The following is a 12,114-nucleotide window of genomic DNA, read 5'->3' as shown; positions in this document are numbered from 1 at the left end:
CCCCAAGTTGTAAGAAGTTGGGCCAAGAGTTTGGAGAATCCAAAGTAGTTAAAGCTTGCAGAGAAGAGAAAGAGAAGAAGAGAGATAATTCCATGGATACTCAAAGCATCTTCCTTAAATACACAGCCTACTACTGATGGGTGTGTGTGTTGAGGCAAAAGAAAATACAGCCTGAAGGATGTTCAGTTATCGAACTTCGCATTCTTACAAATCTGGGAATATTATCAATCTCCAGCAGTAAAACTGAAGAACAAAGGAAACCCTTCAATCCAAGAGATTGAGATGGATAATGGCTCTGGATTCCCTACTGAACACTGAGAGCACAACCCCAACATAACTAACTGCTCCCAAGTAACTTCATTACATCCCAGATGAAAGGTCAAGTATGTTTTTAAAAACACAAAAAATCTAACACCCGACAAGAAATAAAACTCACATCTGGCACAAGCAAATGTAGTGGAAACTCTAGTCAGTGATTTTATATATGGCTTGCATTAGTGCTGGTCTAGATTGGCTTGGCTGTTTTGGTGGCTATTTCCTTTTATATAGTGAGATGACTAGAATACTAGTAGTTAGACTACACATATCTGTTAGTTAGCAAGCAGGCTGTGGATGTTGATGTTAAACGCAAGGCCTTGGTTTCTCCTCATTATCCTCTAGCAGGATTGCTTGAGCTCATCGGCGAGGTGATGGCAGAGTTGTTAAGTCTAGTAAGAGAACAAACCAAAAGGTTTCAGCATTTTTAACGTTCTGTTTGCATCATAGTTGTTAACATTATGCTGAGAAAAAAAAAATCAATACTTAGGATGAGTGTAGAAACATTCTGTTAATGAACATGGAAACGTGAAGCATTGTGCCTATCCTCTCTATACCTTTAGACCAGATTTGGTTGTGGATTTACCAGTATGTTTGCATTTTGTTCATACTTAAAGACTGGTACAGAGATAAATGTTGTATTTTCTGCTGGTTTTTAAGGGATGTCCTAATTGAGAATAGCTGGATTTCATTTAAGTGAAGGAAAATCAGAAGATACGTTTGTGACAACAATGGAAATTCCAGTCTGCCCATATCTCTCTTTCCTGATTTATTACTGAATTTCTCAAATTTATTTTACATATCATATACATTGTCCTCTTTCAATTAAAGATTAGCTCTGTTTTAAACTAAGAGTAATAGCAACCTTCAGAACGTTAATAGAAAATTCATGCTATGAACATAGCATGAATTTCAAAATTTCACCTCAATATAACATATATTTTTATTTTTTTATTCCATAAATATTTTGAATTACCTTGTATTATCTGTGGATGTAGAGGACAAGCAATGCATGTTTATATGTTTTTATTCTAAAAAAGAATATTGCAAACATATCCAGTGGTTTTAGTTGTTAAACTACTACAAAATGCTCTAATCAATGAGTTGCATATAGTGTTATAGTATAGCTGTAATATGGTGAAAAAAAACCTGTAAATGAATGGTAAGTATAAGGAATACTGCTAAAAGGGGAATTGTATAAAATGAGATATTAAAGTTAATACCAGTAGGCATAAATGGTACCATTAACATAGAACATTAATATTGTAAAAACCATGAGGAGATGGAATACTACAGAAAGATTCCTTCTAATTTAGACATCTTACATATGTGAAATAAGTTTGGATCAACAAAATAATAAGTGGGAAATGAAATGCAGCTAAATTAATTTCTGGCTCTCAGATTTTTCCATCCTCTCATGTCTGTATTTTGATTTCTATGTAAGCTTTTATGCTTAGTTCCTCCTATCCATATTAGTCATTTGCTGCTGTCTTCCTTGGAGTTTATTTTCATTCAATTCTATATATTCACACTGCAGAAGCCATCCATGTGTTGTGTCAGGAGAAAAAAAAAATGCCTTATTACCTTCTTGTCTATTTAACATTTAAAGTTTTTTTTTCACCTTCTTCCCCTCCCTCCCTGTCTTGTACGTAATGAGCAAATTATCTAAAAATAGATACGTTCATCATTCTACAAAATGTTCTATCTTGTCTAGATTGGAGGCCAATGTAATTGTAAGAGACATGTGTCTGGCAGACAGTGCAATCAGTGCCAGGATGGATTCTACAGTCTACAAGCGTTGGATCCCGTTGGCTGCAGACCCTGTAACTGCAATACCTCTGGGACAGTGGATGGAGATATTACCTGTCACCCAAATTCAGGCCAGTGCAAGTGCAAAGCCAATGTTATTGGTATGTGTAATGCAAAAGTTTACAGTCACATCTCTATTACCATCTGGAATAAAATTCTGTATTTGATTTCTTAACAGTAAAGCAAATTTCCTTGCTCAAGGCAGGCTGAAAAAAAAAAAAAGGATGAAATTAGCTGGGCTATAGATGATTAAATTAATATTGCTATCAAACTGCAGCTTGAAGCTTAGTTTAATCAACCCTTCAGAACTTTCTTTATTCTGTAGCTGTATTAGTTCACATGGGCCAATACTAATAAGTCACAGAAAAACTATCATTTGCTGACTGCATAGATGTTTCTTTTAGAAAATTAACACTTTTTCAAAATGTTTTACACTTAATGAGTTCTAAGCAAATCATTTCCATGCTAGTTTTCTTAATAGAGTAAAATAAATGGATTTTTTCAAAATATTCTTTGCTTCAGGGTTCTTTGTGATAAATCTTTCCATTTTTTTCTATTATATTTCTTTGAACTGTTCCTATGAAATGCAAAGTAAGTCAACATAATTCCACAGATCACGGGAACTGCTAGGGTTAGTTATAAAGGGCCACATAATTTTAATTTTGTAATTCACTGCCAAGTTGATTATAATAAACAGCTACCTTCAGTGTTATTTATCATTTTTTATACAAGACGTGCTTTTTTTGTTTGTTACTCCCACAGGTATTTTTCAGAAATTAGATTTGATTATAGCAATTTATTACATCCAACATTTTTGAGGGGAACCACAGCCACATAAGGACAAAATTTATCAAGTGCCCAAAATGCACTATATACATAATGCACTTTGAAATTTTGATATATGAGAATATTATGAGAGGAAAGTTTCTTGATGAAGTGAGTACAGTGTTATAACTGAATATGTCTTGGTTTGTATAAGAAGTTTAAAAAAGACCTTTGCCTTTCTTTTGTCATTCAAGTCACCGAGCATTTCATGGTTTTTCTAATACTGCCCTTAACCTTACCATTATAAAAACATTCCCAGCAGTGACCACACATGAAAACACACATCCATATGCATGCATGCACACATACATTCTTTAATATATTTATTTCTGTGGTGTAGCTCCTGAATGCAATTGTTTATGCCTTATGTATTTGAATGTACATATATCACATTGTCGAATCCACCTAGCAAAGCATTTCCATTCACTTTAATAAAAAGAAATAAAGACATGCTTGAGAGTAGTACATAAGATTTATCTCACTTCACAAAGATGGTGTCAAAATCTATATCATACCTTATCTTTGTACATTTCAGGTATACCCAAATTCACTTTTTAGAAGGAAGGAAATAGTTGACTTTAAAAAAAAAGACGCATATCTTTGTGTGTGTTATCTCTGATACCAGATGAAGTCATAAGACTTGGGTTCAACTCTGTGGCATCCTTTGTTCTTTAATGTAAAACATTAAATGAAATGTGTATTTCTTTATATTAATGGGTTCTTTTCCGTGATGGTTAGAATTTAGGAAAAAATCAAATTTAAATAGAACTTGTTATCACGTCTTGATTATTCACCTGTCTACTGGTTGTTTTAACTAAGGTTCTGCAATAACATGTGATGGCTTTATCTTCATTTTAGTGTTAGACATAATTACTTGCAGTAATTTCTGCAGTTACAGTACATTAACAAAATGTAAACTCGACATACATATATGTTTATATTCATATATATATAATATATATATTTGTTTTCCTAATGAGATTAGTAACTAATGCTATTCAGTTTTACCTTGTTACTATGAAGGGAAAAGAAACCCAGAAAATAGAAATGTGTATTGTATATGCTTCAGAAAGCAAACTGTTAGAGTTAACAAAACTGTTAAATCTTACTAATGATTCTATCACCAGTAAAATACATTAGCAGCAATAATTTTATTAAAGTAGGTCATTCATCTAGAATAAAAAGGGGAAGAATGTGAATTAAATGCCAAGTGTGCTAACTCGCCTGTACTTGTTAGCACCGAATGTGATGCCCTGTAGGCCTTCCCCAGTATCGTTAGGAATAGATTACCTGTCAGGAATATGTATGGCATATTCAAATAAGCACTGTGCATATTTTTAAAACTGATATGATATGAATCCATGTAGACCAATTTTAATAGTTCAAAATGAGTCATAATTCTTGTTAACAATACAGTTATTTTTAAAATTTGCAGCAATAGTGCTCTTTTTTTTTATTTTCCTTATTGAAATTAAATGATATGCCTTAGGTGAGTCATTCATCACTGTTAAAGAACTCGCTTCCATTGAAGTTCTTGAATTTTTATCCATATATATACACATACATATTGTGCATATCCTTCTGTTTTAGGAAATGACTCTACATATGAGACCCTCAGTGAGTTTTTGCCTCTCATTTTAGGACTATGTTTTTTTATTGCTATTGTAGTCTGAAATAAATGTTTCAGCTGATTTAATTTCAGGTAGTCAGTGATTTAAATTCATGAATATGTGAAGACTGTCTCAAGGAAATATTTTGCATCTACACATTTACTATTCTATTTTCTTATTCTCCTGATTATAATCCTCTTTGGGAAACTAACCTAAGTTGTGCAAGATTTAAGTTTAGGTGACAAAACATTTTTCTCCATTAGGAAAATGTAAATACCTTCTCCTTTAAGTAAAAGCGATATAAAGAACAGAATTTACTTAGTGTTTAAAGAGATATGTTCTGAATCACACAATATGACAAGCGATCTGATTGCTTTATGAGCCAAGGAGAGGATAATTTATATTAATTGAAAACGATACAATATCAGAACACACTAAAAGATTAAAATAAAAATTAGACTGGATTAGCTTTATTTATAATAATTATTTAAAAGTGATGTTCAGAAGTAAGAATATATGTTATTGCAAAAGCAGGTACAAGTTTAATGTTTTCATTTTCCTATTAAGCAATAATACACATGAATTCTATAGGATGATAACATTTTGATATATATGCATTGTGAAATGACTAATCAAGAAAATTAACCACCTCACATGTTTAATATATTTCCCTGGTAAGAACATTTAACAGGTAATATTTTATCAACTTTCAAGAGTGCATTGCTATAATTATTGGGATGAATATATACATTTCTAGAATTTTTTCTTTCTGTAGAACTGAAAATTAGTAACCCAGTTCAACATCTTACTAAACTTTTTTTTATGAATTCTGTCTTTAAAAAAATGGCTAAATTGGCAATATGCAAATTTAATATATTTTTAAATTATCATACTTTGTTAAAATATCAGTAATGTTTTTTTAAGGAAAAAGAGCTCTGATATGCATAATGTAACACTCATTTGCATTAACCATTTTTCATCACATTAAGCAATAACTAAACTTTTATAAAGTTAGAGTTATGTATTAAAGCTAAATTGAATATTGCCATTGTATTTGGAGGATCCAGAGAGCCTTGTTTGGCATTACTTGTGAGAAAGCCCTCAATATTTTGTGTCCATATTAAGTGCCTGCAATCATATTGTTTGTAATTTACCTATTGTTTTTGGAACCATTCTTTCATCCTATTGTTTTAAATTGTATTTTATCTTCAGGGCTTCGATGTGATCATTGCAATTTTGGATTTAAATTTCTTCAAACTTCAAATGGTGATGGATGTGAGCCCTGCCAGTGTAGCCTCTATGGCTCAGTGAACCAATTCTGCAATCCCCTTTCTGGGCAGTGTGAGTGTAAGAAGGGAGCCAGAGGACTTCAGTGTGACATCTGCAGAGAAAACTTTTATGGTTTGGACATCGCCGACTGTAAGGCCTGTGCCTGCGACCAAGAAGGCACGCTTCCTGGAACGCACTGTGATTCTAAGACAGGGCAGTGCCTCTGTAGACCCAATGTTGGAGGGAGACAGTGCAATGAATGTTTGGAGGGATATTTCTATCTCCAGCAAAGCACTTCTTTTCTCTGCCTGCCTTGTGACTGTGATAGGACCGGCACAGTAAATGGCTCTGTGCTGTGTGACAGGTCGACAGGACAATGTCCTTGCAAATTAGGAGTAACAGGTCTGCAGTGTAACCAGTGTGAGCCTCACAAGTACAATGTGACTCTTGGCAATTTTCAAGGCTGCCAAGGCTGTGAGTGTGACTCCTCCGGGACATTGCCTGGGGCTATCTGTGATCCAAACACTGGCCAGTGCCCATGCCTGCCCCATCGTCAAGGAAGAAGGTGTGATCAATGTCAGCCAGGTAAGAGAGAACCTTGCTGAAGAGAGACATGTTTCATGTGACATAGATTTTGTTACTCTGCAATAGATTCTTTGTTTCTGATTTGAGGTGTCTCTAAAAACATGTTTCTGGTATGGTTTGTGTATGTAAATATAGCTATTGCATTCATTCAAGAATTTTTGGCATATTTGTGTCACAATAGGCTGGTGGGGGGGGGGGGGCACTTGAAATAAAACCCAGCCAGTTGGATCTCTAAGAAGACTTCAAATGTTCAAGGAAAAATGAATTAAAAGGTAAGTTTATACAATGCCAGGACATTTTTAATTCCATGTAAGTTTTTCATAACATGTATTTGTGTGGCCTTTTGAAAAATCTCTCATATTTCAATGTTGTGACTTGATTTATCAATCTTTAGTAAATCTCTTTTGACAGTTAGAAACGGATTATGAAAAGGAATACAACTTTTTTTCTAGAGAGAGGAAAACTTGAATGGATTATCTGTACAATGCCAAATATTTTGCTGAAGAACTATAGGTCTACATATTATGTGGAATTATTTTTAAGTATTGTAAAGGGAACAAATTGGCTAATGTTGAATCTCATTGCATAGAAATTTCTCTACTTGTTTCCCTACTGAAGGAGAAGCTGACAATGTCTGTTAGTCCCATCAACCCTGAAGTATGTCTGTAAATATGACCCCAAAAATATAAATTTAATAGGGCAATTTCCCTAGCTGGTCATGGCTAGCACAAACTCATCGTCACAAGGCAGAGAATCCAGTTCAGTAGAAGAGACCTCTGACTCTGCTCTGACACTGGTCGGGGCAACAAGTAAGTCCAAGGAAACAGGATAGAATTGAAGAATTCATCCTTTTTTATGTATAAGTATCAGAAAACCAACTGGAACTATGACTATAGAAAATGCCAGAATGACATCTTCAGTAATAGGAACTACAAACCTTGTCTAACGTGTGTGTGTTTGTGTGTGTGTGTGTGTATCAACAGACGTCTCTTTCATATTCTCTCTCTTTGGAGGAGTCCCCTCTGCCTTTGTGTCTGTGGTTACGTGGCCACCTATGCTTACTGATGCTGTTTACAGTTGCTCTTCAGCTGCAGTGACATGTGTTGGCAGCTTCTTCGTCGCAAATTCTAGTCAAACTGACTCAGTTTTGTTTGTGCAGCTAACAGAAAATTCCCTGTTGCTAGAGCTGTTAACACACAGTGTGCACGATGGCTAGGAGTCCCTCCATCAGCAAGGGGCCAGAAAACAGGGATATGTGTATGAGTTTATTGGATTATGAACAGGTTATTAGCCACCCTAAATGGTAACTCTCTGGGCTCCTGGCTTAGGATCGAGTCTGCTCTGGCTGTTGTGACCACTTGGGGAGTGAATCAGCAGATGGAAGATCTTCCTCTCTATCTGTCTCCTTTCTATATGTCTGACTTTACAATAAAAATAAAATAAATCTTTAAGAAAAAAGAAGTGGCTGAATTCACATCTATGTAAAACTTCAAGAAATGATTCAAGTTTATATTTTTATGTTCTATTATTTTTCTCTGAAGAAAATACATGTTCAAGAATTAATATTCAAGTATTATAACTATATTGATAATTGGCATTCTTTTGTCTGAAGACACAAAATTATAAAGTGAATCAGTGAATAATAAGGAACATTAGAAATGATGAACATATTTCTGGTTACTAAAAAGGGCAGCAGCATGCAGTGTAATATTAAGTGGAAAATGTACTAAAAAGAGACAAAACTTTTAGCTCCATTTCTTCTACTCACTGTCCCTCTAAAGACATTTCTCTGTCATCTTTAACATATAATTTCCTAAATGTCCATTTCCAGCCAAAATAAGCATTCTTCAAGGTATTGTCTGAATGGTACCCTATCAATTCTACTCACAATTCATTGGTCAGAAAAGCTTTGTATTCATATATCTATCTGCAGGACTAGCTGGCAAGTAGATGGTAGGATATTTGTTAAAAAATTGAGGCCAGTGACATAAGACAAAGAAGGAAACTGATGTTTGAGGAAAGAAATTTTGGCTGTGGCAGCAAGCTACAGTTACAAATTAAATGGCAGAACATAAGACAGTTGTTAAATGGATACTTCCAATGACATTGCACTTAAGGATAGCTCTTATGGTTAGATAAAATTGTAGATCTTTATTGATTTATTTGAAAGGCAGAGTGACAGAAGTTAAGAGAGAGAGAGAGAAATTAAGAGTGAAGGTAGTTGAGAGATCTTGCATTTTCTGGTTCACTCCACTCATGGCCTGACCAGGACAGGGCACAACAAAAACCAGGAGCCAGAAATCCAACTTCTCCCATGGGAGCGGAAGGAAATAAGTCACCTCCTACTTCTTCCCAGATGTTTCCTTGGGAACTAGACTGCAAGGATAACAGCTGAGATTCGAAAGACCCTGCAGTGAGGGTGGGGCACGTCTTAACTGGTGGCTTAGTCATATGTGCCACAAGGCTTCCCCAGCATACATTTTTGCTTTGGTTTTTGTTGAATTTTTATTTTTCATGATACAGTTCCATAGGCTCAGGGATTTCTCCTTCCATCCTCCCCATTTGCACCTCCCATCCTTTTTTTTTAATGTACAATGATCATAAAGTCCTCTTCAGTCCCAAGGAGAAGCAGGAACCAATTATGTTCTCTGTTTTAGTGTTTTTTCATAGCCCCCAGGACCTTTCATGTCTATGATCTCTGATCTGTTTTTCCTCACCAGCCAACAAGTCCCATTGCTATTCGTCACAATGTGTGATCCACTGTCCTAGGCACACAGAGCACTGGTTGCTCTCTGTATATATTTACTCAATGATTTTATAATGATCCGATAAAAAGTATCTCAATGACACACTCCTGTTTTTAGGCATCGGTAGAGCAAATGCCTTGGGTGTTCCTTCAACTGCATTTAGGGAGGATGTGCCATTCAACCCTGCAAGGAAGAAGAATGGTTAATGATACTTAATTATACAAATGTGTGTGTGTGTAAAACAAGATGTGAGATAAGCATAGGCATGGCATGTAACTAGAGCAAAATATGCGTTGGGACTACTTTTTGTTTGTTTCTGTATTCATCTGGCTTTAGTAATTCAACTTTGAATTCTGTTTCCTGGTTTTATAGCCTCTTAGAGTATAACTTGTATTAGAAAAAGAAATCATTCTCTTGAAGTGTCTTTATTATAAAGTGATGTTTCCTGGTAGCCCGTTTTGTCATGTGAGTCTCATTTAGACTGCTACAACCCAAAGCAGCTTTCAATTTACTTCTCTATGTATACCTGAAAATCCTCCATTACGTAATGGGGGTGGGAGCCATGTGAGCAGCATTGTGGGTGTAAGATCACTGGGCATGCAGGGAAAAGTACAAGGTTGGAGGAATGCATAGCAATCCTAACCAGTTATGCTTGCCTCGCCTTTGTGCTTGTAAATATTACTGGCCAGTGGTGGACGACTGCATAGAGATTCTTGTCCTACCTTCTTAAAAAACATTATTAAGGAAGGTGCATATAATGAAATCTCATGTATTATTAACCTAACCTTACTATGAATGTACAAGAAATAGGCTTAATTCAACTAAAATTTATAGGCAATTTGTTAAAGCAGCAGTGCACATTAGAAGGTACATTAGAGCCACATTGGTTTTAATATGCCATTCAATAACTTGAACAGAGGTTAAAAATGCTGCTTAACCTCCATTAAGCATTTTAAAAATGCTTTAATTTAAAATTATTTGGAGAGTGTATACATATATGAATGTACACATACCCACACTAATAAATATAGCTCTAAATATGTTCTCCCGATTCGTTTTCTCAGTGCCGCTGACCTCGTGATGCTCAGCAGCAGGCATTTAATCAGAGGCCAGGCCGGGAGAGGCAGAGAGGAATGTCAAGGCTTCCTGAGCCCGTGACTCACCCCTGTCCTTGAGATGCAGCAACAGAGCGAGTTTATGGGGGACTCGGCAGCTTTGGAATAAAATAAAGGCTAATTTATAAAGAAAACAGCTCCCTGTGACATGTTTTACATGTATAGGACAATGCCTTATGCTTCCCTCTGGCATTTACTCTTGGTCTTATTTTCTAATTCATAGAGACTATTAGTCTCTATATTAGAATATAAGAGAATATGGCTTGTTTCATCAAGAAGTGTATCATAATTGTTAGGTAATGAGCTCAGATTCCAGACTTGCATGCAAGGCCCTGCCAATGGAGCAGGGACCAGAAGGCTGATGTCCCACTACAGATCAGTGCATCAAAGCTGAGATCCAGTTAGGATGTATTTCCTGGGGTTTGGTGAAATAACTGTCTAGGTCTATGTATTTTTCACCGAGAGAGCTAGATCTAGGATTAAGTCTTTTCTTTGGTAAATCATAAAAATTTTGCCATAAGAAATACAGACCATAATCTAGGGACCACAAAAGCTCCCCCAAATGGTTATTATTTATTTCATACAAATTATGCTTTCATAGAAAACTACATAAAAACAAGTATAACAATTACACATAATGTATTCCAGGCATCTACTTTGTAACCAGGCCCTGTAATAGGGCTTTCTTTGTAAAAGCACATTTATTATACAGAATGTTTATATGACAAAGTAGATATTACTTTCCATATATTAGAATGTAGAAATGAAACCTAACTAAGTACAGGTGTAATTGACAAATCCAGGCTGATCAGAACTCAAAACCTGTACACTGAGAGAATCGAGCAATTTCCTGAATAATTCAATATTTGTCTTACATAATCATTCAATAAATCTTTGAAGCCGGGTTAAAATAATGATATCCAAGGGTTAGTTACTTTATCCAGCCATCAAGCTCATATTAGCCTTTAATTCTGGCTTCTTATTGTAGGTCCTGGAATGTCTCATTGTTGCACAGAATCCAAGTAACTGGTGTGAAGTGAACGTTAGGAGCAGGCCAGGACACTGCTGAGCAGATCTCCACAAACTGAGTAGGGGGGTCTACAGCAGGAGGACCTGCCAGCATCCATTGAGGCGACTTGGGAGGTGACTGCAGTGGCATAGCACATCCATTCGATACATACTAAGAAAGTGAAAAAACAGAATGAGAAAGTTCTCCTGCGCCTTAGGAACCCTCATGTGTATCTGTACTCACTATAATTTGCTAGTTGTAATCACAGTTGTCATTATTCATCCTCTTTGCTTTTGTTGGATTTGCTTCTTAGAGAATGTGCTGATGGAAGCCTCTCTTGGATATTTCCATAAATGTGAAAATTGGGTTTTCTACAGAGCAGAAAAGTCTAGTCTAGTCCTTTCCCTTTTATTAGCATGATATTATATCCTTTTATATGAATGAGAGATATTTTGGAGGGGACGCTTTCTTGCAGGCATCTGTTCCCTCTGTTGAAATAACAAGCAAGTTGTTTTAAATATGTTGTATCCAATTTGTATCCACTCTTTGCTATATACCCTTAGGCTACATCCCTTTGACCAAAATGCAGCTATGATTTACAGATTTGTGTCATCATATTCCATTTCATTGTTAAAGCAATCCTTTTGTATTTTAAAGGGAAAAATTTGTACCCACCCGGCCACTTATTCATCCAATTCAGCTATCCATTTAATTCAAATGTCATTTTTCAATAAACAACAATTTGACTATTCAATTATTTTATATCAGGGACTATACTAATGTAAGCTGTACAGTCAAAATATCTTCAAGAAATATGACTTGGTAGAGAA

General features: G+C 35.5%; 1 protein-coding gene across 1 annotated transcript in view; it reads left to right on the top strand.

Annotated features, from left to right (window-relative positions):
- Window positions 1-12,114, top strand: part of USH2A (usherin) — a 617,249-nt gene that overhangs the window by 108,761 nt on the left and 496,374 nt on the right. The window contains exons 11-12 of the mRNA XM_040985311.1: window positions 2,030-2,225; window positions 5,772-6,413. Of these exons, the coding sequence (XP_040841245.1) occupies window positions 2,030-2,225; window positions 5,772-6,413 (838 nt within the window). The remainder of the gene's footprint in view (window positions 1-2,029; window positions 2,226-5,771; window positions 6,414-12,114) is intronic.

This window comes from Ochotona curzoniae, unplaced genomic scaffold (assembly GCF_017591425.1).
Source record: "Ochotona curzoniae isolate NIBS_2020 unplaced genomic scaffold, NIBS_Ocur_1.0 contig_430, whole genome shotgun sequence".
Lineage (NCBI taxonomy): Eukaryota > Metazoa > Chordata > Mammalia > Lagomorpha > Ochotonidae > Ochotona > Ochotona curzoniae.
This window is presented reverse-complemented; position numbering and strand designations above follow the sequence as displayed.